Source organism: Fonsecaea nubica (genome assembly GCF_001646965.1).
Source record: "Fonsecaea nubica strain CBS 269.64 chromosome Unknown Scaff59, whole genome shotgun sequence".
Classification (NCBI taxonomy): domain Eukaryota; kingdom Fungi; phylum Ascomycota; class Eurotiomycetes; order Chaetothyriales; family Herpotrichiellaceae; genus Fonsecaea; species Fonsecaea nubica.
In genome coordinates this window covers 140511-164303 of record NW_019173732.1, presented here as the reverse complement: position 1 = coordinate 164303, position 23793 = coordinate 140511, and the positions used below count along the sequence as shown (strand labels likewise).

The following is a 23793-nucleotide window of genomic DNA, read 5'->3' as shown; positions in this document are numbered from 1 at the left end:
CAGAGGGCGGACCGCTGAATGGATTGATCGGGAGGTAGTTTTCGACTGCAACATAAATAGTCGAGGGTGTGCAGGTGGTATTGGCTGCGCAGGAGGTGGCCACAGGTATTGGTCAGGAAGCGAGCCTGCGCCTCAGTGATGAATGACGGCGGTGTTCAGCTGGTGCAGATATGATGGGTGGTGTTTTGGAACCAATGCAGGATGATGTTGGAATGAAGAGGCAAAGTACCGGGCCAGCTAATTACTGGAATACTCCGTTCAGCGGGAATGGGCAATGTCCAACAATTATCCAAACATGCATGCACATGCCCTGATCGAAATCTCCGACATGGTAACAGAAGGAGCAACGGCGGAGCCTCGCGTTGCTAGAGACAGCCCAAAGGCGGCCCTTGCTTGCATTGCCGCAGTTGGCAGGATGCCCGCGAGAGGGAGGTTCCGGGGTCCGCCTGGTTAAAACCCAGCAGTGGCCAGGGGCCATGACCATCCTGACATCTAGGTACCCTCGTTTCCAGTTGGCAAAGGCTGTCTCACGTGCTCGACTTTGCCAAGAACGACTTCCCACAGCAGGAACATTTTCTGGCATGCTAATGGATTGAATTTGTTTTCTCACCACCAACACCACACAACCGCCGGAGCGCATCATTCAGTCATTCCTACTGTCAAACCTGGTAGAGCGCAACGATGGCACCAAAGAAGGCGAAGAAGACCACCGACAGCATCAACTCGCGCCTGGCGCTTGTGATGAAGTCTGGCAAAGGTGAGTTTACGGCTCTAAAAATCAAATTCCTTTGTGCACATCTAACTGATCGATGTAGTCACTCTCGGTTACAAGTCGACTCTCAAATGCCTTCGATCCGGAAAGGCCAAGCTGGTCATCATTGCTGGCAATACTCCTCCTCTCCGCAAGAGCGAACTTGAGTACTACTCCATGCTCTCAAAGACAAACGTCCACCACTTTGCTGGAAACAATGTGAGTACAGCTTCACAAGGAAGACCCTGAGAAGAAGCTCCCCAGAGCTTTGGAGGGAACATTGGCTAATATTACCCCGAACAATTGTAGATTGAACTGGGCACTGCTTGCGGAAAGCTCTACCGCTGCTCCACCATGGCTGTTCTCGATGCCGGCGACTCTGATATCCTGGGTGCCGCCTCATAAACCTCGTACATCAGTGCACGATGGCAAAAAGTGCATGTATCCCATGTTATGATACCCTGGCCGTCCAAGGCGCAGACGGCACGACAATGAGATGAAGCCTTCCCTGGAACATGTGCCCTCACATATGGGATTTGCCCAGGCCGATAAATCACCACAAAATAGACAGGGCCACCATGCTCTATCGGTCCACAAGTAGCAGACAAGAGAATGAAATACCGATGTTGCCTCTTTTGCCCTTACAGTGACTCATTTTGTGTACAGCCAAACGAGACCATAAATATCAGGTCTGACAGAGTAGATGCCTGAATCTAGGGTGCCAGAGCAGATGTGATTGTGTCAGACAATGACACCCGGAATTAGTGGCTTCCGAATCGGGAATTAGGGCAAGATTGTTTCTTTCTTGGTTTCTTGGTGGCGGATGGTCTTGGCATTCGATTTGAAATCAAGTTCGGTGGGCAACCTACAAAGTTCATCGTCGACTCTTCAACTTCTTCCCTCAGACCATCTCGTTCGCAAGAAGTGCTAATCCCCCTAAACAACCGTTAAGATGGCCAGAAGACCAGCGAGATGCTACAGATATTGCAAGAACAAGGTCGGCAGACAATTTTATGCCAATGTGCGATTGATGTGCTAACACGCTGCAGCCCTACCCCAAGTCTCGATTCAATCGTGGTGTACCTGACCCCAAGATCCGTATCTTCGATCTGGGACGAAAGCGTGCCAATGTCGACGAATTCCCTCTCTGCGTGCACATGGTTTCCAATGAGTACGAACAATTGAGTTCCGAAGCGCTCGAAGCGGCCCGTATCTGCGCCAACAAGTACGTCGACAACTACGTCCAAAGACAAAGGAGAGTTTCACTAACAGAGGCACCAGGTATCTCGTCAAGATTGCAGGCAAAGAAGGCTTCCATCTCCGTGTCCGTGCCCATCCCTACCACGTTGTCCGCATCAACAAGATGTTGTCCTGCGCCGGCGCCGATAGACTTCAGACTGGAATGAGAGGAGCTTGGGGCAAGCCCAACGGCACCGTCGCCCGTGTCAATATCGGTCAAATTCTTCTGTCGGTCCGAACCCGAGATGCCCACCGTGCCACCGCTATCGAGGCTCTACGACGCTCCATGTACAAGTTCCCTGGTCGCCAAAAGATCATCGTCAGCAAGAACTGGGGTTTCACTCCCTTGAGACGTGAGGAGTACGTCAAGTTGAAGCAAGAGGGCCGTGTTTTGATCGATGGTGCATATGTCCAATTCTTGAGGAACAAGGGCAATATTGAACAGAACATGAAACGATTCCCCGGCGCGTACGAAGGCGGCAGCGAGATCGCAGCAGAGGCATAGATTTGATGCTTTGGCTTGAGACGTGAAGGAAGATGCATATGCAGAGGTCACAAGTGGAATACTGGAGTAGTTTTTAGTACTACGGAATGAAGGTATCGGCTGGACAACAGTATTGCATGTCTCAGCGTGATTCCTTGTCCGCAATGAAAATGCGCCCTTCACTCGGCAAAACGGGCGTCGTCGGAACACAAGAGGTACTCTGAGGTACTTGCGATCATGATAGACGCGAAATGAAGGACTTCCATACAATGAGATGGACCTATTTGTTCATTCTACTACATGTGCCTCCACAACTTCCTAGTCTTCCTACGACTGTTGAACGTGACGGTATGTACCGAGTCCCTGTAGAAATGGGAACTGAGAAAGTTCCCTTTTGATGCTGCCCCTGGTACCACTGAGGTAATATGTAATACTATTCCTGGCCCTGACCCTGGCTACCATGGACCTAAAAGTGACGACAGGGCGTGAGTGGCAATACAAGAACCTGATGCTCTTCCCAGGCTAGCCTGATTATTTCCCGAACGGCGACCGTTGTCCGGCTGTGCATGATTCCAGTTCACCACGCAATATGCCACAATCCGACAGTCAGATTGCGTGCCTAAAAGCAGAAGACTGTGAGAACAACAGGGGTAAATTTTCCAAGAGTCTTTCGCCCCTCATGCCGTAGTTGTAATCATAAGCCATTTCACTTCGAGGCAACATTGTCATTATTGTAGCAGACTGGTGATACGCCATGAAGGGCGAAACTGGCGAGATTTCTCACAGAGGTCGCGTGGTTTTCCGGGAAATCCATTAGTCAGAAGGGCCGCCTGGGTCCGTAACAAACTTGGCTTGGGTTGAATGGAACTGGGAGGGAGGGTGAGAGTCGTATGTTTAGGCGGCAGATAGGAGATCTCGGGGGTTCAACTGTATCTCTTCAGCCAAACGCGGCTGAGAGGATGGGGAGGCTAGGCCGGGAGCGGAATGTTGGACAGGGCGAGGAGGGTTCATGGTCCCTGCAAGGCCCTATGATAACGATGATGGCCTTCCGGCCAAATCTTGCATCTCGTCATGCATACGCCTGCAGCCCGCAGCTCAGGTCATGCTGTCAACCCTGCGGCTGGCTTCTCCGACTATTGGCCTTCTGCCAGCACTGGCACCACTGGCACACTGGCTGCTCTATCTGTCGATTACTCGCCTTGACGTGTCACTCACCCGACACCTGCAAAGGTTGAAAGGAACCGTTACAACCTGATTGCCCGCTTCCTATGCCCAACACCCCTTTACCCCTATATACCTTACACCCGTTACTTCGTCTAATAGTGTCGATACAGATAGTCCTCGTTGTCCATTTTGCATTCCACTCTCATCATTATCATCAACGACTTTGCGGCATTGAGTTTCCCGAAAGGAGCATCCAAGTCATTCGCGCATCTCCTTGATCGGAGCTGGACCTCCACCTTTTGTGATTCCGACTCATTCACGAACACGCCATCGGAGACAAAGAAGATTGACGACACAATACCAACCCAATCCTTTGTCAATTGACTCTTTTCTCCCTTTCCATCACCATCACCGTTCCCAATTCGATCCTACGATAGCGGCCATTCTCGTGCTCTCTGTAGCACGGCCCACCCGTACCTCCGCGGGTAGGGAAACATGGCCTTCCAACAATCCGCCGCACCGCGGCCAATTCTCATTAATGCGAATCAGTCTCAGGATTCATCCTCTCAGACCCAATTACGACGCTCGACAGTAGAAGATTCCCAAGAATGGGTCCTGTTCTCTCCGAGCACTGCAGAATCAACCATCACCCGCACTCATACCAGTCAGACTGCGGGGGTATCAAGAGTAAGCGATATATCACTCAACACTGCTGGACGGTCTGGTAGGCTTGAGTCTTCCGTCTTTGATGAAGAAGTCACGGAAGATGGTGAACTCGACAGCCTAGACGATGGATTACATGCTTTCAGAGAACCCCCTTTGTACCCAACCATCTCCAACCAGACCCAGGGCGCAGTCTTGCCAACTCATGATGGTCTGGGCACCTTCCCTGCCTCCAGTCCTCCAGTCCTTGAACAATTATGGCAGCATGAGGCATACAACCCAAAACGAAAATACGACGGACATCACCGGCGGCCTTCTAGCGTGCAGAGGAGGCTTGATACAATCGATGAGATCGAAGCGCAGGCGAGCGAGGAGAAGCGCATGCGGATAGAGAAGTGGCGCATGGAACAAAGTCAAGCATTGATGGACGAGGTGGAGCGGGAAACTAGACGACGACTGAGGAGGGGATCTCGGCAGTCCAGTTACCAAGAGACACTGGCGTCCATCAATGAGGATCTGCTCGGAACAACACCGAAGCAGAGCGACTATCTATCCAGACCTGCCGCAGAGCCCGAGGCCTCAGAGCCTTTCTGGCGCCGCATCACGAAAAAGTTTATCCGAGATGTTATCGGCATTGATGAACCGCTTCTGTCGGTAATATTTGGGGAGAGCCTTCCCGACGAGGCTTACGAGAGCCGGCCATCCTCCAGCCATGCTCTACCTCCTATACCTGAACTACCGTCGGAAGGGCAGTCTGTGGAGGACTCAACGTGGAGGGACAAGCTCCTTCAACGCATCGCCCGCGAATTGGGCGTATTTGTACATCAACTGTCACCACATCCAGGAGCCTTCACCACTTACTCCCATAGCCCTGATTATGCCGGCATGCCAGTCTCTGCGTCTCGACCCAAACCCCAGATTTCACTGCCAACCAGTGAGGAAATCCCCGCCAAAACCACCATCTCATCTGGCATGACGCCTAATTTTCCACCAACCGTCCGTGACGCGGCGCATGCTGAGAACTGGGGTTTCGAGGAAGAGCCAGTCTCTACCACATCGCCGCTCGATTCATCCATGAGCCTTCAGCGAGAAAGAGAATATTGGGAGCGAGAGCTTGACCTGAAGATGGTGTTTCGCTACCTCAAAGACCGGTTTGCGACCAGGTCGTCTGCTCAGTCTCCTCAGGCCTCAAGACAACCGCTCGAAGACGCCGCTACGAGAACGGCCATCATACGCCAGCACCATCCTCTGGTGGCGCGGGCTCAGCGGTCTCCTGCGCGCTTGCGACGTGAGTCCAGGGCAAGCATCAGACGACCTGCAAGTAGCTGCGCGAGCGAGAGCGTTCGGAGCAGCAGGAAAGCGTCCCTGGCGAAAAGCGGCTCAAGTCGAAACTACTGGGACATTGGAGGAAGCGTCGGCAGCGGGAGCATTCTGGCAAGTGGTGGGGCCTGGGGTGAAGTGTAGGATATCAGGACATATCATGATATGGCAAGCTTTTACGGCATTATGCATCGGCGATGGGATGGCATTGCACTGTATGAGTATGGATCACGACTTACATGATGTTGGCTATGCAACTCAACTTTTCTTACTGTCTTGGTAAAGACGAGGATCTGGGAGATGACACTACTTTAGAGAGAGTCCGGGACTCGCTTGAACAATAAACAGATTCTACTTTGGTCACGAGACGAGGACAAGCCAGTGTGCCGATGTGGTTTTGTTGTTTGTATTGCCACAGGGATGATTCATGTCACATGACATAAACGGGGCTACGCAGAATTTGATTGGCTGGAATCTACCACCAAGGCAGCTTTGAACCAATTTTTGAGGTGGATGCTCTCGCACCCCCACTGCGCCATTGTTTACAATCTTTGAACCTGTTTCTTGCCTGTCCCATATTGTATTGCCCCCCGTTGCCCGTTCACGAAGCAACCTGTCCACTTAATTCTATAAACCCCTCTTCGTGCTGCCTTATCCAACTTCCCCCCTTGAGGCAAATTCTCCTGAACCGAATTACCCTTACTTTCGGGCGCAGGTGGTCTTGGTCTGGGTCTTGCGCTGACCGGTGGTGGCCATCGTCGTAACCATGGCCGAGGAAGACGAACTATACTACCTTCAACCGGGTTTCGACCTGCATAGCCTCACTATCCCCCGCATCCGTTCAATTCTTGTCGCCCAAAATGTGCATTACCCGTCCTCGGCAAAGAAAGGACAACTCCTAGAAATCTTGGAGCAAGAGGTCTTGCCGCAGAGGGAAAAGCTACTGCGGGCGCAAGCCAGGGTCCGGCGCACAAGTAAAGGCATCACGGATGTTCCAAGCAGTCAAGAAGGGCCAGTTGACGATGACGATGATGATGGCAAGCAGTTGATGCCGCCTCCCCCGCCTCCGAAGACGCCGCGCAGTAGGAAAAGCAAAACGGACCTCTCTGCTTCCGCCGCCACCGCCTCAGTGCCATCGACAGCCAGACGAACCAAGACTCCCAGTAGAAGGAGTACGACCAGAACACCCCGCGCATCAGATACGGAACCAGAGGTGGAGAGATCGACGGTCCGCAGACAAAGAAAGAGCGCACCCTCTGAGGCTGTCCAGGTACCCTTCGTTAAGATCGAACAACCAGAGACCAAGTCCAAGAGGAAATCGGTCGAGGCAGCAGAAACAAGCCCTTTCTCCGACGAGAATCCATTCCAGTCGGGGTCAAGTCCGACGTCAGCGTCGCATAACCGCAAGCCGTCGACATCTCGGTCACGAAAATCATTAGCATCAGCGAGTAGCACAAAGCGCCGAGACACAACCTCGCCCCCCATCAAATCAGAAGAGGTTACACCAACGCGCTCGAAAGTCTTGTTTCCGGTGTCTCAAATCGCACGTGCCGATGCCGAAGACGGGATCGATGTCACGGAAGAGTTTACACCTGATGCTGCACGTGAACTGGCAGAAGAGGAGAGGAATGGACAAGTAGTTCCGGGTCGATCCTCAACACTTGTGAGGCGGAAGAAGAAAAAAGAGACGAACGCAGTAGTGCGAAATGCTCCCCTAGCAGTCATCACGACCGTCCTTGCCGCCCTGGGCGCGTGGTACAGGCAGGAGAAGATCAGTATTGGCTACTGTGGAGTGGGCGAACCGAACTGGTCATTGGCCTCCAACCCACACATTCCTGCCTGGGTGCATGAGAATCTCCAGCCTAAGTGCGAGCCCTGCCCGCAACATGCCGTCTGCTACCCGAACATGGAGGTAGAATGTGAAAGCGACTTTGTGCTCAAACCTCACCCTCTGAGCCTGAATAATCTTGTCCCGCTGCCACCGACTTGTGAACCAGATAGCGAGAAGCAGAGGAGAATCAAGGCCGTGGCAGATCGAGCCATCGAGGAACTCCGCGAGAGGCGAGCGACTTATGAGTGCGGAGGGGATGTGACGAGTTCTTCAGTCCCTGTTGCGACGGAGACCGACACTGTCAAGACAGTAGCAAAATCCTCAGCGCCAAAACTGGAAATTGCGGAAGAGGACCTCAAGCAAACAGTATCCAAATTACGAAGGAAGGGAATGACGGAGCAGGAATTTGAAGAGCTCTGGCGGGGTGCGCTTGGGGATATCAAGGCGCGAGACGAGGTCGAGGTCACTCAAGATCGGTATGGTTGAATCCCACATCCTTTGCCCGGCACATCTTATCGCACTCGCTCTTTGTTTGCGAATCGCTGACTGACTGAAGCTCGCATGTCCCAACACTTGCAGATCCGGGCGAACAGTCCTCTCATCTTCCTCCCTCGCCAGACTCCCCTTCGCATGCGCCGTCCGACGATCCCTGGTCCGAGCATTTACAGAGAATCGAATCCCTATTGCAATTCTGATTCTGATTGCATCGGCCTTGGTTTACGGTCGCAACAAGATTATATCTCACCAACAAGCCACGGCGCAAATTCCCCGCTTGGTGGCCACGACGTTGGACAGACTAGCCACGCAAGCCGCTCTACATCAAGACGGACGAGCCGCAGAAGCATTTATCAGCGTGGGCCAGTTACGGGATGATGTGCTGCGGAACGTGTTCAGTGCTTCAGAGCGCGAGCGCGTGTGGCAAAATGTGAGGAAGATTGTGGAAGGGAATTCGAATGTGAGGGCAGCAACTCGGGAAGGAGGAAAGACGGGCGAGTGGAGTCGCGTTTGGGAGTGGATTGGGCCTCTGGATCTGGCTCCTGGTTTGGAGGGACGGAGGCCAGGGGGGTTGATCACAGATGGAAGGGCTGCAGAAGGCAGCAGTCGTGGTAGCGGCGTGGTGAAGGTGGAAGAGGACTCGAATCTAGAGATCCGGCGGTGGGACGAGGGAAGGCCGATTTATTGATTTTGTTCCGGACAACTGTGGGATGATTTTGTTGCCCCCTTTCCGTGACCAGGGTTTAAGGGCTGTGTCTTTTTTCTTTGGAGTGTGATGGTTCCTGCAAGACGTCGAGCAAGGAACAAATGCTTTCTTGGACCTGCTCCGTCATTGAACATGATATTTTTTTTTGAGGTTTGAGGAGATCTCTCATACGTCTCGTGTACCAGTAATGAGTGGGCTGATGAGGTTTTGTTTTTTCTTACGAGGGATTGGACTTACAATGCCAATTCCGGGTTCGAGTTTAATAGTTGGCTAGTGCCTATGTTAGGATGTCAGATGTCAGGAAGTGCTGTACTTGATGTACTGTCCTGGATGCCTCTTGTGTGTTTTCCCCTTTGTTTGTTTATTTGCTTTTTTTTGGTTTGAGATTAAATCGGGGGATTCGGAATTCTGTTGGACATCTCCCGAGAGGGATAGAATAACTAGGTAGATAATATATTATTTAGAAACGTCTCTCTCCGAGAGTGAGTGCTGTGCCTAACTAGATAGATGTGATCGATCATATACACCTGGTACTTCTTCGTAGTTCTGATGAGGTTGAATTGGTGGTCTCCACCATATGTACCGAGTACAGATGTATCCGCCCAAGCCACCTACCCACCTGGCACCTCAGCCTTGTCGCCTAGGTAAGTGATTTAGACCACCAAGTCCTAGTATGAGTACTCGCAAGTCGGCGTGGAGATCCTTGAAAATAGTGTCAAGACTACAGCGCATCTTCCGGCGCATGTTTACTTGGTACAAATGCCTGGTCTGCTCTGGTCTGCTCTGGTCTGATCTACAAGTAGTGCGATTGGTTTTGGGAGTAATTGATTTGACATTGGCGAAACCGGGGATGGGTCACCCCCTGGTTAAGACTCAAAGACTCAAGACTCTGGCATCAGGTGACGATATACCCCCCCAGACAAGGATTAGAGTCGATCATTTGTTCGCCGTGGCTGAGAAAACAGGTTTTTGGGCAGTTTCCCCGACTAACAAGTTGCCCGAGATGCGAGTTGGTTGTCCCTCGTAGTTTGGTGAAACAACCTACCTACGCACCGAGACACTTTACACACCTAATGCTGATACAAACTTGTGCTCACTTACCTAGCCCTAGCCAGATGGTTTGCAGGTGACAAGTAGGCAAATAGGCAAATACCGCAGACAGCCTTGCCCTCGACCCTATGCACTCTATTACCTATTACCTGTTGCCTTGGGCACCTTGCCTTGCCTGCGCCCTGCCTCGCTTCGAGCACTTGCTTCCCTTTTAGCCCCTCGTTTGCCCTTCTGCGCAACGCCGCGGCTGAATAGCTGTACTTGTAGGTTCATACTCGCAGTCTTCAAGGTTAGAAACCAGGCTGAAAATGTCAATGCCAATGCGAGTGCTAATGCTAATGCTAATGCCAATGTCGACGCCTACGCCTACGCAGGCGCATCTCCCCAAGTCGGTCTGTTTTGCCCTGCCTTGGCCCCGACCTGACCTGGCCTGAACTTGAGCTGAACTGATACATGATACGTGATACACGACACAGGGTTTTGGGGCAGACAGGGATGAGGCGGACAGGGCAGACAAGACAGACAGGGGATTCTACTCGGTCGACTGAGGGGAGAGAGTGAGGCGTCACCAGCGTCCAGCGTCATACCCAATTCAGGTTCAAGTCATGAGGCCTCTTTCTCTTCTCTTACTCTCCTCTAGCCTCTAGCCTCTATCACACTCCCTCCCCCTCCCTCGCTAGCGAGTGACTACTCCTCCTCTTACGAGTATAATAACTTCCCATCCAGAACTACAAATTAGATCCCCCCAAACCCTCCTCCCGTTTCATCTTCTGTGCGGTTTTGTTTTTTCTGCCTTTGCGCATAGCCAGTGTTTGTCGACACACCCGTCTCCTCGTCCTCTACCACGAGATACATTTGTGGTCATCTCAGCCTTTGGGTTCGTATTTGTCCGAGTACGACGAACGTAAGTACGTACATACATACACACGACAAGACACGTGTGTGCGAGCGGAGTGTCACACGAAGGTGGAAATAGTTGGGTTGGGTTGAGTATTTCGCTGGAACGAACGAGGGCAATTCTGCGACCAACAAACCAGGGGCTCGACGACGATCAAAGAAAGGCTCACTCTGTACCTCCGGAAAAACAAACCTCCCCTGGATTATGATCTCATCCATCTCGCCGTCTCTCTGACTCAGCATTATCGACGGCAAACGCCTGGCAGAACTCGCACCTTGAATGGAACGCTTCGAAATTGCCCCAGAACCGACGCAACCGAGCGACATGGCTTCGGATCCCAACGACCCTCCAGCCCTCCGCTTCCTCGACGGCCTCCTGCCCTGCTCCTTTCTCCTCTCCACCTTCGGCTCCCTCATCACCTTCACCGCCGCTGTGGGCATCTACGGCGGCCCGCGCCGGTACTTTGACGAGATCCAGGTCTTCATCGCCCTCGCCTGGTTGTTCTTCACTCTCTCCCTGGCCGTGGCGACCGTGACCGGCATGGCCTTGACATTCCACAGACGACATGTGCGAGACGCCTTTGAACGCGGATACAAGGCCTGGCGCGGCGGCGCGGGCAGCCGGACGGCCGGCGAGAGGTCCGTGGTCTTTGGCATTGTGGTGCTGGGTCTGGGGGGTTTATGGTTGATGTTGCTGCAGTGTCTGGCCTTTGTGTTTCTGAGTCTCTCGGTCGCCGCATATTGTCTGGGCGTCGGATGGATTGGGTTCGTCGTCTCGGCCGGCATGATGATTCTTACCGTGGTGTTTTGGGTTTTGATGGGCCAGTGGGGCTGAGGTGGGATGAAAAGTCTAGCAAGAGAAGGATTGTTGTATTCTGTGGAAGGGCAGACTGTCGTCTTTCCTCTCCAGGAGGCTCAATGCGACTCGCTTTCACAAACGCGACCGCTAGGCAATGCCGAGTGGAGACAGTCTTTTACCACCTTTCGATTCTTCGGTCTCGCATAAGCGACGAATCTGTGGAGTGCAGATGGTGAGAGGCGCTCAAAGATGGCAAATGGCCCAAATATCGGACCGCAACCATCCGTGCTGCTAGGATCGTGAATTTCCATCATTCCCACTCTGTGTGTTTTTTTGGGCCTGGTCTTGTGGCTAGTTGTCCGACGAGGATGTTTTCATACTGGCGCGCAGGACATTGACAGCACCTACCATACCAGAATCTTCTCACTGCATCGCCGGGAGCCAATAGTCATTTTCCTCCTGTCTTAAGAATCAGTATTGAACTGTTTATAGCAATCCGTCGTTTTGTTTGCGAGTACTTTATGTACGTACCTAGTAGTCCACTAAACGCCCCGCGGCCAGATTGATACCAGGCTTGGCATGTATGCAGCAACCTGAAAGTTTGTCATGTTTGCTCCCTTGTTCCACTCAATTTATCTCCCGCATTGAACAGACACGCCGTGGTAGACAACACGTCTCTCCCAACCCGTCACGACCAAACATCCAACACGACCAAGTTATGGATATTGATCGCGATCCTCCCCCGAAACGACGCCGGAGGTCAAGTGAAGACTCATTCTCCTCTCGAAATTCCACCGGCGAACCAAGATCGCATGTTCCTGCCCTGCGCCATGCAGATTCCACACGTTCAGATCGAGACGCGAGGCGGGGAAGGGGATATTCGACTTCGCGGAGCAGAAACGCCAGTCGCGATGACGCAACCCAACCACGATCAAGGAGTCGTAGTCGGTCACGCTCCAGGAGAAGAAGTCTGAGCATGTCCCGAACCCCAAGTTCGATGTACGAGTCTGGACGAGAGCAACAACCCCGTTCAAGATCGGAGTCGCGAAGGAGGTCAAGGTCAAGATCAAGGTCAAGATTCAGATCATATGAGTCGTCGCTCGACCGCCGGGGCTCTCGTTCACGCTCTCAATCACGGCCGGCGTCACCCATCCCAGGCTCGACAGAAAAGCCCAAGTCTCTCAACTTCACCCCTCTAATAACTCTCCCGCGCGCGCACGCTCGAGGAATCACCTCGATCAAATTCTCCCCTGACATGACTCTCCTGGCGACCGCGTCGGCCGACAACGCAATCAATATCTACTCTGTCCCGTCTACCCCAACACCGGACACACCTCTAAAACACATACGCACGTTACGCGCACATTTAGCAGGAGTGAACGCAATAGCCTGGTCTCCGGTGGGACCACCGTACACTCTTGCCTCAGCCGGCGACGACAAATCGATCCTCCTCTGGGCCCCGCTCTCATCGGACTTCCCAATCGCGCCCTCACCATTCATGGGCCATAGCAACTATGTCTATTCCCTTGCCTTCTCTCCCAAGGGGAACATGCTCGTTTCTGGCTCCTTCGATGAAGCAGTATTCCTATGGGATGTGCGCTCTGGACGCGTGATGCGCAGTCTACCGGCACACTCGGACCCCGTCGGCGGCGTGGACTTCATAAGAGACGGGACAATGGTTTGTTCCTGCGCCGGGGACGGATTGATTCGGATATGGGACTCTGGGACGGGACAGTGTCTCAAGACCCTGGTCGACGAGGACCGCAAGGCCGTCACGAGCGTCAGATTTTCGCCGAACGGTAAATTTGTGCTCGCGTGGACCCTGGACAACTGCGTTAGGCTGTGGAACTACATCGAAGGGCGATGTGTCAAGACGTATCAAGGCCACGTGAACATGGAGTACAGCCTGAGCGGCACCGTGGGGAGTTACTCGTACAGCACTGGAACCGGACAGAAGCGGCGGGCAGCATTCGTCGCCAGCGGCAGCGAAGACGGCGACGTGCTGGTGTGGGACGTGACGAGCAAAGAAGTCCTCTGGCGCGGCAAGGGACACCGCGATGTCGTGCTGGCCATGGACTTTGGCCGCACCGCCGACGGCAAGGGTCTGCTCGTGAGCGGGGGCAAGGACCGCGACCTGCGCATCTGGATGCTCGAAGGCGACGATGCCGAGGCCGATTCCGACTTCTTCTTCACCACGCACGGCAAGCAGGGCTTGGGCCCGCAAGACCACAATGACACAGCCATGGCTATGGACATGGATATGGACATGCAGATGACCATGGACATGGGCGATGTGGTCGATGGGCCGACCTCGCGCGGCAATCACAACGACATGCACGGCGCTGATGCCTCCGCAGGGGCAGTGGCGGCTAACGGGAACGAAATGGAAATGGACGTTGATGCTGGTGCTGGACCTTCCATCTGAGCGAACAGCGTGAATAGTGCAGTTAGTGCAGTACAAGCAACGAGGAACCCTAATGGGCTCAAAGGGGAAATGTGATTTGCAGATTGCAAAAGCTTCGATACTTCAATGAATTCCATTGCGTTTGCAGAACCTCAAAAAGATTGCTCCGAATTTCCTCTCAAGAACGACCTCCCCAGTCTCAGCCGAACCCTGTCGTCTCCATTCCATACATGCTAAAGGTCCCTCTCCTGGATGGAGTACCTGGAGAAACCGCAGTTAAAAAAAACATCCCGTCCCGTTTTTTATGTGCTAGCCAAAGACTCGTGAGAACTGAGAACTAGGAGAAGAGAAATTCCCGTGCCATAAGAGTAGATATCGCAGGGACGCAGTCCTTCGTCACTTGACAGATTCGAGCGTCGACACAAAAGCGAGCGACAACTACTTATATTTATCGTGGCACGCGGTAATTCCCTCTTGCTTGCTCGGCCTTGAATCCCTCACTTTGGCTGGGTAGTGGCGCTCGCCGTCGCATGGCGGCAGCGTTAGCGGCATTGGAGGCGTGTGGGGGCGTGCCGCCGCCGTTGTTACCAGCGAGGCCTGGGATGCCTCCCCCTCCGCCTCCAATTCCGATTCCAGGAATGCCAGTACCGGGAGCGGAGCTCATGAGAGGAGGCGCGATCTGGCTACCAGCGGTGGGCGGAGGGGGTGGGAAGCCAGGCGGCAGATTGAAGTTTGCAAAGTCCATCGACGGGACGGCGGAGGTGCTCGGGAATGGTTGTAGACTGGGTTGCTGCTGATGCTGCTGCGGCTGCTGCTGCTGTTGTTGTTGGGTCAAGGCAAGCAGACGCTGAAGGGATTCGGCATCCATGCCGGGAACGGGAGGGAACGGTGGCATTGGTGGAGCTGCTGTATGAGCCTGACCTGGACCACCACGCGAGGAAGGCCGGCCTAGGTTGCCAGCCACACCGACATTGTTCTGCAGGCCTGACAAGAGCGATAGCGGTGGCGGAGGAACATGACCAGTGCCCGGAATAGGCTGCATCGTCCCGTTCATCCCTATGCCAGGAAGGCCAGGTATCCCAGGTAAACCGGGGATTGACAATCCTCCAGCAGCCGCTGCTTGTCCCTGGTTTGCCTGATCCTCCAGCCCCTCTGCCTCGTCTTGCTCTTCCTGCTCTTCCAATTCCTTGGCTTGCTTCCTCCCAAACTTTCTGTCCCAGGTGCCCTGGGCCTCTGCTCCTTCTTCGCCCAAATGGAATTGGTCTTTGAAGCAAGTGCTTTGCCCAGGCTGTGCGCGGGACCAGAACCGCGTAAAGTGGTCGTTTGAGCCCGAAGCCAGAATATGCCCCAGAGGGTGCCAGTCGATAGACCAGATTGAGGAGTCATGAGCATGAGAAATGCGGTGGGCGGGATAGATTGATTGCGCAGGTGCAGAACGGGGGTCTGATAATGCATAGGGAGATATTGTTGTGGAGGAGATACCAGCTGGTGTGTTTGGTTCAGTGAGTAGGTAGGAATGCAGCGAGCCATCGTCGCCTCCGGTGCTGATGAGGCTCGGATGAATTGGGTGCCATGAAACGGTAGTGACGCCTTTATCATGACCTCGCAAGATAGCAACGTCGCGCATCATCCGTAGGTCAAAGATACGTGTTTGGCCGTCTCTGCCAGCTGTAGCAAGTAGTTGATCACGAAGACGGCTAAAGACAGTGGCCGTGATGGCATTCTTGTGACCGTGCAGTGTTGTTAGATTCCGACATGTCCGAGGGTCCCATAATCGGACGCTGTGATCTTTGCTTCCCGAGACAACGAGGCCTTTAGTGGGATGCCAGTCACAGGCTTTTACGTCCCATCCATGCTCTGTAAAGGTCGATTCGTTTACGGAGGAGGTAAAGTCCCAGATCTTGAGAGTGTTGTCATCGGATGCGGTGACGAATTTCGCGTCCGAGGGCGCAAATGCCAGATCTCTGATGGGAGCATCGTGGCCTTTGAATTGATGTGGATTGTTCAGAGTCGGCTGAAGGTAATACACGGTGCCTTCGTCGTTTGCTGCAACGAGCCAGTCCTTTCGATTAGACCATTCCGCAGCCCGAAGAGAACTAGAGCCCATCGCAGTAACAGTCTCGAAATTGAAAGACATGCCATTCCACAGCATGAACTCGCCATTGTGCACACCGGCAAGAAGTCGACGACCTTCTGGCATCCACCGTACGACCGTCACAGGCTTTTTGGATTTTCCCAAAGAGGTGTGAAGATGGCGAACGGGGATCGACTCGGCCGGGGCATCTCGTCGAGCGGGGGGTGGCAATATGTCAATAACATAGCTTTGGCTCGGTCTTTCTTGTTCGTAGTGATAGCTTCCTTTGTAAGGAGGTTTGCGGTTGCTCATCCACTGAATCATCGAGGAGCCATAATCAGTGATTGGTCGCGGTCTCCGTCGACGGAAACCACCTCCATCTTGATCATCGTAGACATTGGACATCGTGACTAACAGAGGGATTCATCGGGGAGAGAATCCCAGGATAAAGGTGGTGGGTTCGGCGAAGGAATTCAGAAGTGGACTAGATGCGAGACACGAAATGGCTCGCTCGTGTGCTCAACATCTGCGTCCACTGAGATACTGAAGCTCAACTTCCTGGAGACAGAGTCTATGCAGTTACCAGGCTCACGGCTGACTGGATCGCAAAGAAATGGGTTGGCGAAGTCTGTACACTCGAAGGCTGAAGGGATCGAAAAGGAAATGGTCAGAGATCCACACAGGTCACAACAAGGAATCGCCAGGTCACGTGATCCATCCTCGAGGCTCTGTTGGGTTGCTGCATGTGCCAGGAAATCGTGGCCTATTCAAATGCGCCGAACACTCCTTGTACAGTAATCAATATTTCATTAATTGAGCTACGTTCTAACTAGCTTCGTACCCTGCTGAGCTCTCCAAACTTTGCCTGCCAAGCAAAAAAGTAGATCATTGCAGCCAGTGGTTGTCCAACGAAGACGAAATTGATCCAAAAGATACAGTTACCAACCACTTTGCCGGTCCCATCCATCTTTGCCAGAGGATCTGTAATCTGGATCAGGGGCAACTGCAGCACCATCCCAAGAAAAGCCACTCCGAGGATGTTGTGGGAAGGCACTCCGACAGCAAGCTCGTGGAGGAGTCCTGAAAACACAAAGACCAACGCACTGGCTGCTCGGGATGACCAGCCGCGGCCGACCAGAGGGGAGTAGATATGTCTCCGCATGAAGTGATAGACAGGCTTATTCCAGGTAGACCAGTACATCCGTAAGCTGGTGCTGTTCCACCAATCTTCGTAAAAGACTCGATCGCCAAACATCATAATCTCAGCAAGGGCATTGAGGAATGACTGAAACAGGGCGAAGAAGCCAGCGAGCCAGACAATCAACGATATAGTCGACAACTTCATCAGTCGTTCCGCAATCGAAGAGAAGTCGAGGACTGCCATGCCGTCGAGCGAGTTGCGCAGGACCGGAACGGCGTATTGTGCACATGTGAGCCAGATAAAGACGCTCAGGGCCATGACTTCTCCAGCCCGTTTGAGGAAGAAACTCCATCTGATTCGGTCGGTGCGTGGGTAATATGGCTGATAGACCAGTGTCGGTGCCCACCAAAAGTAACATAGGTTAGGAAGGGTGATGTTGCGGGGGTAAGGACATTCTGAGTAAATCTCTGGCAGAGCCGATTCAGGACCGCCAGGGTTCAACATAGCATGCCGGAGGTCTCGATTCGTGAAGGCGTAGGAGCAGGTCTTGAGCCACACCACAATAGCGTGGAGCTCACTGATCGCCCCTAGGCCGGGATTGTGAATGCAGTAATAGACCACGAAGCTTGAGATGAGCAACGCAAGTGAAGCATTCAAGGTGTGCGCAACAGCGATCCACCACCAAGTATTGAGAAATTCTTTTGTCTGCTTCTCCGTCTCAGGCTTTTTATTCGCGTCTGGGTCTGTCTTCTTGCGCCTTCCAATGGCTCCTTTAGCATTTTCCATAGCTACTTTCTCGACAATGTAGGCAACAAAAAGGTGACATGGCGTAAGAGCATAGAGGGCCAGAGCAATCTTGATGTCCTGACTCCGAAGGTTCGACTTCAGCGTGATTAGGAGGCCGTATTTTCTGGCGTTCTCAATGACCAACCGCAGGTTCATGACAATGATCGTCAAGACCATGAGATTGCGGAATCCAATAAAGCTCGGTGTCTCTGTCCCTTCATGGCTGAGACATGACGGTCGGACTTTGGAATGCAGAGCTGCAACATGCCGGTATTTGCTGCGGATCTTGGGTTGCGATTGAGGCTTATCGATGGAGGTGCTCGGGACCTCAACAGGTGGTTTAACATCGTGAAGGCCTTTGGCTGCGATATCCTGGGTCTCTGTGATCAGAGTATGCACGTTATAGGCCATGACAGAGTGCCGGAACAATGAGTAGTATGCAGTATATGGCTGTGCTGCTACTTGTGATAGTGTGTTTATTTTCCCCTTCTCTTTCGACTTAAGCCGTGGATCAATCGTCAATCATAATCAACTGAACCCGTCCAGGTTGCAGGGGAAGAGGGAACCGGCGGAGGGATACGAGGGAAGGAGGTTTGAGGATGACATGACGGAATGCAGTTTCGAAAATGTAGCCGTCCATGACTGGAAGACCCCTTCTGGGCGGATGGCAAAAAAGTAAAAGGCACAGACGCACATGGCATCAAGAGGGATATGTGACACGACAACCCGAACACGGCGGAACGGCTTCTCCTGCGTGCACTCGTCATCTAGTGAGTGGGAGAAGACAGGGGTGCATGATACAAAGCGCGAATTTGACTGCGGTTACTGCGGTTGGGAAGAGGAGCTGCGCTGTGGGCCTCTTGTTGGGCCGACTTACAGCATATCAGATTGGCCCATGCCACCCCTTGAGATGCATGTGTAAATCCCAACTATTCTTCTGCTGAGGCCTTTTGCTTTCACTCACGGTAAATTCCACCTTCTGAGTAGAGACGGTGTTTTCTTTCCCATTTCATCGTACAAGATCTGAACCCCAATTCTGGATACATACAGCGCAGTTCGAGGCCGACACAGCTCCTGTACCCAACCGTTTCCTGTGGATTTCCTATACAGAACATATATGCATGATACGCCTGGTTTGTGTATATCTGCGCGCGCACTCGTGCTCAGCTTCGCGGACCTGGAAGAACTCCTGGAGTCATGCTGCGAGCAGTAAACGCGCAGGCCACTCCAACAGTGGCCACGTCGTCCGGGCGTCGTAGTCAGTCACCAAATCCCACAACTACAATGTCGATTGGAAGAGTTGCGATCATGGCTTCTTATCTTCCACTGCTCTCTTAACCGTCTCTTGCGCCTTGCTGGCCTCGAGATCCTCCTCACTCTCGCCCTCGCCCTCACTTTGTTCTTCCAGTTCCACTTCAATCTCGTCTTTCTCTGTTGGCGGCCCTTTGATATGCTCGGCATCGATTGCCAACTTGTCCACGTCATCCTGAGCCCTCTCCCCACCACTCATTTGCCATTCCATCAGCTTCGTGAAAGCCCCATCGGGTCGACTGCTGAGTTCCTTGTAGCTGCCCATCTCCGCAACACGACCATCGCTACCCAGACATATGATGGTGTCGGAGCGTTTGATAGTGGACAGACGGTGGGCAATGGAAATTGTCGTGTTGCTCCCTCTGAGCAATGAGGCCAGAGCCTCATTCACCAAAGTCTCCGACTCGGCATCAAGAGCACTGGTAGCTTCATCCAGGATCAAAATGTCGGGTTCCTTGACCAGGGCGCGAGCAATGGCAATGCGCTGCTTTTGGCCACCCGAGAGCTGCGTGCCACGCGCACCGACAGGAGTGTCCAGACCATCGGGGAAATCGCTAATGAACTGGCAATTTGCTCTTCTCGCCGCGCGCATGATCTCTGCTCGGGTCGCATGAGGTCGACCATATGCGATGTTCTCGGCTATGGTCCCAGAAAACAAGACGGGTTCCTGTGACACGATACCAATCCTGCGTCGGAGAGACTTGACGTTCATCGTTGCAATGTCCTTGCCATCAATCAATATGCGACCCTCGGTAGGCGTATAGAACCGCAAGATTAGGGACGCAATTGTACTCTTGCCACCACCAGATGGACCAACAATGGCCACGTTTGCACCCTGGGGTATTTCGAAATCCAGGTTCCTAAAGATACTCACAGCCGGGCGAGTAGGATAGCTGAATGAGAGATTCTCGAATCGAATGGGACCTCGTGCTGATACCACCTTTGTACCCTTCGTAGGAGAGATGGTTGGCTCCCGGTCCTGCAGTTCAAATAATCGTGACGCCGCTCCGACGCCTTTCATCAGCTCCGAGTAGAACGACGAAAGCCCAAAGAGGGAAGAACCTGCGTATGCAGTGTACATGAGGAAGGATGTGAGCTCTCCGATACTGATTGTGCCACTTGATACCATACCCCCACCGACATACAAGAGTGACAGGATCGTCATGTTGCCCATAAACCCGGTGGACGAGAAGAAGGTCGCACTAATGATGGACTCTCTCTTTCCCAGCTCGAAGATCTTACGCACCTGCGTGTTGTACCGATGAACCTCGAGGATTTCGCCTGCAAACGCCTGCGAAGTCCGGACGTTGCCGAGCCGTTCTTCTGCAATCTTCGTCAACGTGCCGACGTTCTTTTGGATTTTGCGGCTCAGGTTTCTGATCGCTCGTCCATAAAAGAATGCCCCGAGTGCAACTGGGGGAAACAGCAGTGCTAGAATACCGGTCAATTTCAGAGACACCCATGCCATCAAGCCAAAACCAGCAGCTCCACTAACGAAAGCGCGAAGCCCATCGGAAAGATTTTGCGTGATAGATTTGCCAACAATGATGGTGTCAGAGCTGAGTCTGGAAATCAGATCGCCTACACGATTGGCGTCAAAAAATTCGGCATTTTGAATGTAGGTCTGCCGAAAGAGCCTGGATCGGAGTCTGGCCACAATCCTCTCGCCCACGATTCGCAGGATAATGATACGTCCGTAGTTTGCTGCCGCGCCGGTCGCAAGAATACACACAAGGGCAGTGTAGAATGTTGTCAAGCTGAGCCCAAAGAGCATATCCGTCTTCTGCTCTAGCTCGGCACCCTCCGTCTTCGCCCCCCCTTTGGTAGCTATATCCAGGATCTTGCCAATTGAAAATGGTATTGACATGGTGATAGATGAGGATATCAGGAGAAGAATAAAAGCCAGTGCGAGGATCTTCGCTTCTGGACGTGCAATCTTGATCAATCGCCATATCTCCCCAAAGCCAGAGCTCTTGCCCGTAGCACCCTCTTTTGATAGCCTCGCACTGAGGTTCACATGCGAAGCTTGGTGTGCCTTTTCACTTCTGTGAAACGCATCCTCGTCATCCGTTTCGTCGGTAGATTTTGTTCGCTGTTGCTCTTTAATGACCGGAGTGGGCGTCTCATATAGTTTGCGACCGCTCGAAAAGCATACTGCTTGCGCGGCTATTCTAGGACTGAAGGGTGTGTTGAGACCGCTTGCCTTTGGTGCAGAACCGCTAAGCAACCTCAATGACTGGAATGGGCTTTGGTTCCTGGAGGTGTTCGATCGCACCAACTGATGCAGAGTGCGGGACGGTATCCGTGAGTGTCGGGGAGAGGAATTATATAATGAAAGGAGGATATTCTGGTCAAGTTGATTTAATCGGGAGCCATGTTGAAAAGGCCTGAAAGCAAGCAGCACCGAGGTGCGCGTAGCGATCATACCTGTAGTGGATCGAGGAATGAATCAGCGGAGTAAAGGGATGGGCGTGTCTCTCCTCCTCTTCATCTCGGCGGCGGTCGTATATGGGAAGGAAACCGGTGAAGTTGACAATGTGTAATGGCGCGATGGGAGCATTGGAGGTGAGAAAAAGCTGCCTGCCTCTGCCACGGATGTGATCAATGACGATTGACGAGCCGATGAACGGAGACGCGAGACCGAGCCTAGGACGCCCGAAGAGCTCCCACTAACCGCCCCTAGCAGTTAAGTACCCGCCCGTACCAAATGGAGCTTGGCCTAAGCCCCTCCATTTTCCACCTGCAACCCATGGACGTCACCCCCACTACGTAACCGGCAGGGCCACTGGGGCCACCAGAGGCACTTGCTCAAGATGGCAAACATCTAATTCACGATCACCAGACACTAGGTATCCCTTTCTAGAAGCATCCTTGACCTTGAAAAGATTCAAGAGGCTCAACAGGCTCAAGAACAGCAAACATCAAGCAGTCTAACAAGCTAAAACTCGAGTCCTCTCCTCTCTCGTGTTCCCGTTGACCGCCTCCTCGAATCAAAAGCCTGCTCTCTCTTTTGCCCTTACCATGCCTATTTCCTACGACAAGTGGGATAGACTCGAGGTATCGGACGATTCTGACGTCGAAGTACACCCGAACGTTGACACAAAGAGCTTCATCCGAGCCAAACAGCGTCAAATCCACGAGCAGCGCGCCCAGCGAAAGCATGAGATTGACACGCTCAAATACGAACGAATCATCAACGACGGACTGCTCGAACGCATCAATGCTCTCCTAGACGCCCTGAAGAGACACCAAGAAGATGCAAACAAAAAGAACCCTGACGAGATTGTGTTTCAGAGTCTGATCGAGAGCGCCGGTGATCCCGCCAAAGATGAACCGCCCAAACCTCCCGCAGGTGTCTACACGCACCAGAAGGAGCAGCCTAGGTACTCTAAGATGATGGGGGCTCTGGTCGATCAGGTCAAGAAAGAAGTCGACGAGAAGAAAGACAAATCCACAGACAGATACGCAGACTTTATACAGGGAGTGAATGGTCATCTCACCAAGGTCCAGAAGCTGCAGCAGGATCTGCTAAAGCGCCTCGCGCAGTTGGAGAAGGAGGCGACCGCAAAGATCACAAGCGAGGATATCCATATCGGCTTCGATTCGTCTCACATTAATAAACCAAAACCAGCTTCGAGCTCTGCCGAGAAACCCAAAACCAAGGAAAAGCCGAAAACCGAGAGGGTCGAACTGCTCAATGCACCTCAAGGCCTAAGCTCACAGGCACGGGATACACTCCAGTCTGGTGAGGGTGCTGTTTCCTCTGGTGCAGAGGCGGATATTGAAGATGATTCTCTCCTGGATAAGCATGAAGATGAAGAAGAAGATGAGGCAAGTCTCAAACTCACGCCAGAGGGCAAGCAGTTCGCAAAGATCAAGCTTGGAGACTACCGAGCATGTCTACAATTCATCTCCGAGCACCCGAACATCGTCAATGAGAAGACCCAGGATGCCCTTATGATCGAAGCCTTCAACGCTCAGATGAAAGGGCAGGATACTTATGCGCGGACATGCGTACATCAGAGTCTCCTGATTCAATACTGTCGTCAGCTAGGTCGGGACGGCGTCGGGTTGTTCTTCAAGCGAATCACTACAAAGGGACATCAAGCGCAGCAGGTGTTCAACAAGGACTTGGCTGAAACATACGGTCGCATCAAGACACGTGCGGCCGAGTTACAGAAGGAGGAAGGCAACGACCCAGCAGGTGTGGAACAGATTCAGCTCCACGCAGTCGAGCCTGGAACGGAGATCCACATCAATGTGCCACAGCCAGGCTCGGATGACCCTGTCGAGCAAGAGTCACGCCAAATCTTCGAGCGTTTCCCCCCAGGACTACAACGTGCGCTAGAGAGTGGCAGCTTAGACGAGGTCAACAAAGTTCTAGGAAAGATGAGTGTGGATGAAGCCGAAGAGATTGTGGAGTTGCTGGGTCAAGGCAACATGCTCAGTCTCCAGGAAGGGGTGATTGATGCCACGAACGAAGAGGGGCAAAGGAGACTGAAAGAGATTGAGGAGGAAGAGAAAAGGAGGAAAGCTGAACTGGCAAAGAGTGTCGAGGTCGAAGGACAGGGATTGGGTGAACCTGGCGAGGCTGTAAGCTCGTAAGAGGTTGCGCCGCAGAGGTGAACTCTGAGGGTTGACGAGAAAGATTTTGTCTGACACTGACGATGGCACATTC

At 52.9% G+C, this 23793-nt stretch overlaps 10 protein-coding genes across 10 annotated transcripts; 7 read left to right on the top strand and 3 right to left on the bottom strand.

Annotated features, from left to right (window-relative positions):
• Positions 1-681: 681 nt before the first annotated feature.
• On the top strand, positions 682-1156 carry AYO20_07991 (60S ribosomal protein L30; the record flags this gene model as incomplete). Its single annotated transcript, XM_022646274.1, has 3 exons — positions 682-757; positions 816-970; positions 1061-1156. The coding sequence occupies 3 exons, from the start codon at positions 682-684 to the stop codon at positions 1154-1156; spliced, it is 327 nt and encodes a 108-aa protein (XP_022497799.1).
• Positions 1157-1703: 547 nt separating this feature from the next.
• On the top strand, positions 1704-2495 carry AYO20_07990 (60S ribosomal protein L10-A; the record flags this gene model as incomplete). Its single annotated transcript, XM_022646273.1, has 3 exons — positions 1704-1748; positions 1801-1976; positions 2033-2495. 3 exons carry the CDS (start codon positions 1704-1706, stop codon positions 2493-2495), a joined length of 684 nt encoding a protein of 227 aa, XP_022497798.1.
• Positions 2496-4133: 1638 nt separating this feature from the next.
• On the top strand, positions 4134-5765 carry AYO20_07989 (hypothetical protein; the record flags this gene model as incomplete). The annotated part of the gene is made up of 1 exon (XM_022646272.1): positions 4134-5765. One exon carries the CDS (start codon positions 4134-4136, stop codon positions 5763-5765), a length of 1632 nt encoding a protein of 543 aa, XP_022497797.1.
• A 622-nt stretch (positions 5766-6387) lies between these two features.
• AYO20_07988 (hypothetical protein) lies at positions 6388-8635 on the top strand (the record flags this gene model as incomplete). Its single annotated transcript, XM_022646271.1, has 2 exons — positions 6388-7928; positions 8032-8635. The coding sequence occupies 2 exons, from the start codon at positions 6388-6390 to the stop codon at positions 8633-8635; spliced, it is 2145 nt and encodes a 714-aa protein (XP_022497796.1).
• Positions 8636-10925: 2290 nt separating this feature from the next.
• On the top strand, positions 10926-11435 carry AYO20_07987 (hypothetical protein; the record flags this gene model as incomplete). Its single annotated transcript, XM_022646270.1, has 1 exon — positions 10926-11435. The coding sequence occupies one exon, from the start codon at positions 10926-10928 to the stop codon at positions 11433-11435; it is 510 nt and encodes a 169-aa protein (XP_022497795.1).
• A 1219-nt stretch (positions 11436-12654) lies between these two features.
• AYO20_07986 (hypothetical protein) lies at positions 12655-13824 on the top strand (the record flags this gene model as incomplete). Its single annotated transcript, XM_022646269.1, has 1 exon — positions 12655-13824. One exon carries the CDS (start codon positions 12655-12657, stop codon positions 13822-13824), a length of 1170 nt encoding a protein of 389 aa, XP_022497794.1.
• A 427-nt stretch (positions 13825-14251) lies between these two features.
• AYO20_07985 (hypothetical protein) lies at positions 14252-16282 on the bottom strand (the record flags this gene model as incomplete). The annotated part of the gene is made up of 1 exon (XM_022646268.1): positions 14252-16282. The coding sequence occupies one exon, from the start codon at positions 16280-16282 to the stop codon at positions 14252-14254; it is 2031 nt and encodes a 676-aa protein (XP_022497793.1).
• Positions 16283-16706: 424 nt separating this feature from the next.
• Positions 16707-18215, bottom strand: AYO20_07984 (hypothetical protein; the record flags this gene model as incomplete). The annotated part of the gene is made up of 1 exon (XM_022646267.1): positions 16707-18215. The coding sequence occupies one exon, from the start codon at positions 18213-18215 to the stop codon at positions 16707-16709; it is 1509 nt and encodes a 502-aa protein (XP_022497792.1).
• Positions 18216-19110: 895 nt separating this feature from the next.
• AYO20_07983 (hypothetical protein) lies at positions 19111-21848 on the bottom strand (the record flags this gene model as incomplete). Its single annotated transcript, XM_022646266.1, has 3 exons — positions 19111-21370; positions 21543-21761; positions 21820-21848. 3 exons carry the CDS (start codon positions 21846-21848, stop codon positions 19111-19113), a joined length of 2508 nt encoding a protein of 835 aa, XP_022497791.1.
• Positions 21849-22136: 288 nt separating this feature from the next.
• Positions 22137-23720, top strand: AYO20_07982 (hypothetical protein; the record flags this gene model as incomplete). Its single annotated transcript, XM_022646265.1, has 1 exon — positions 22137-23720. One exon carries the CDS (start codon positions 22137-22139, stop codon positions 23718-23720), a length of 1584 nt encoding a protein of 527 aa, XP_022497790.1.
• Positions 23721-23793: the final 73 nt, after the last annotated feature.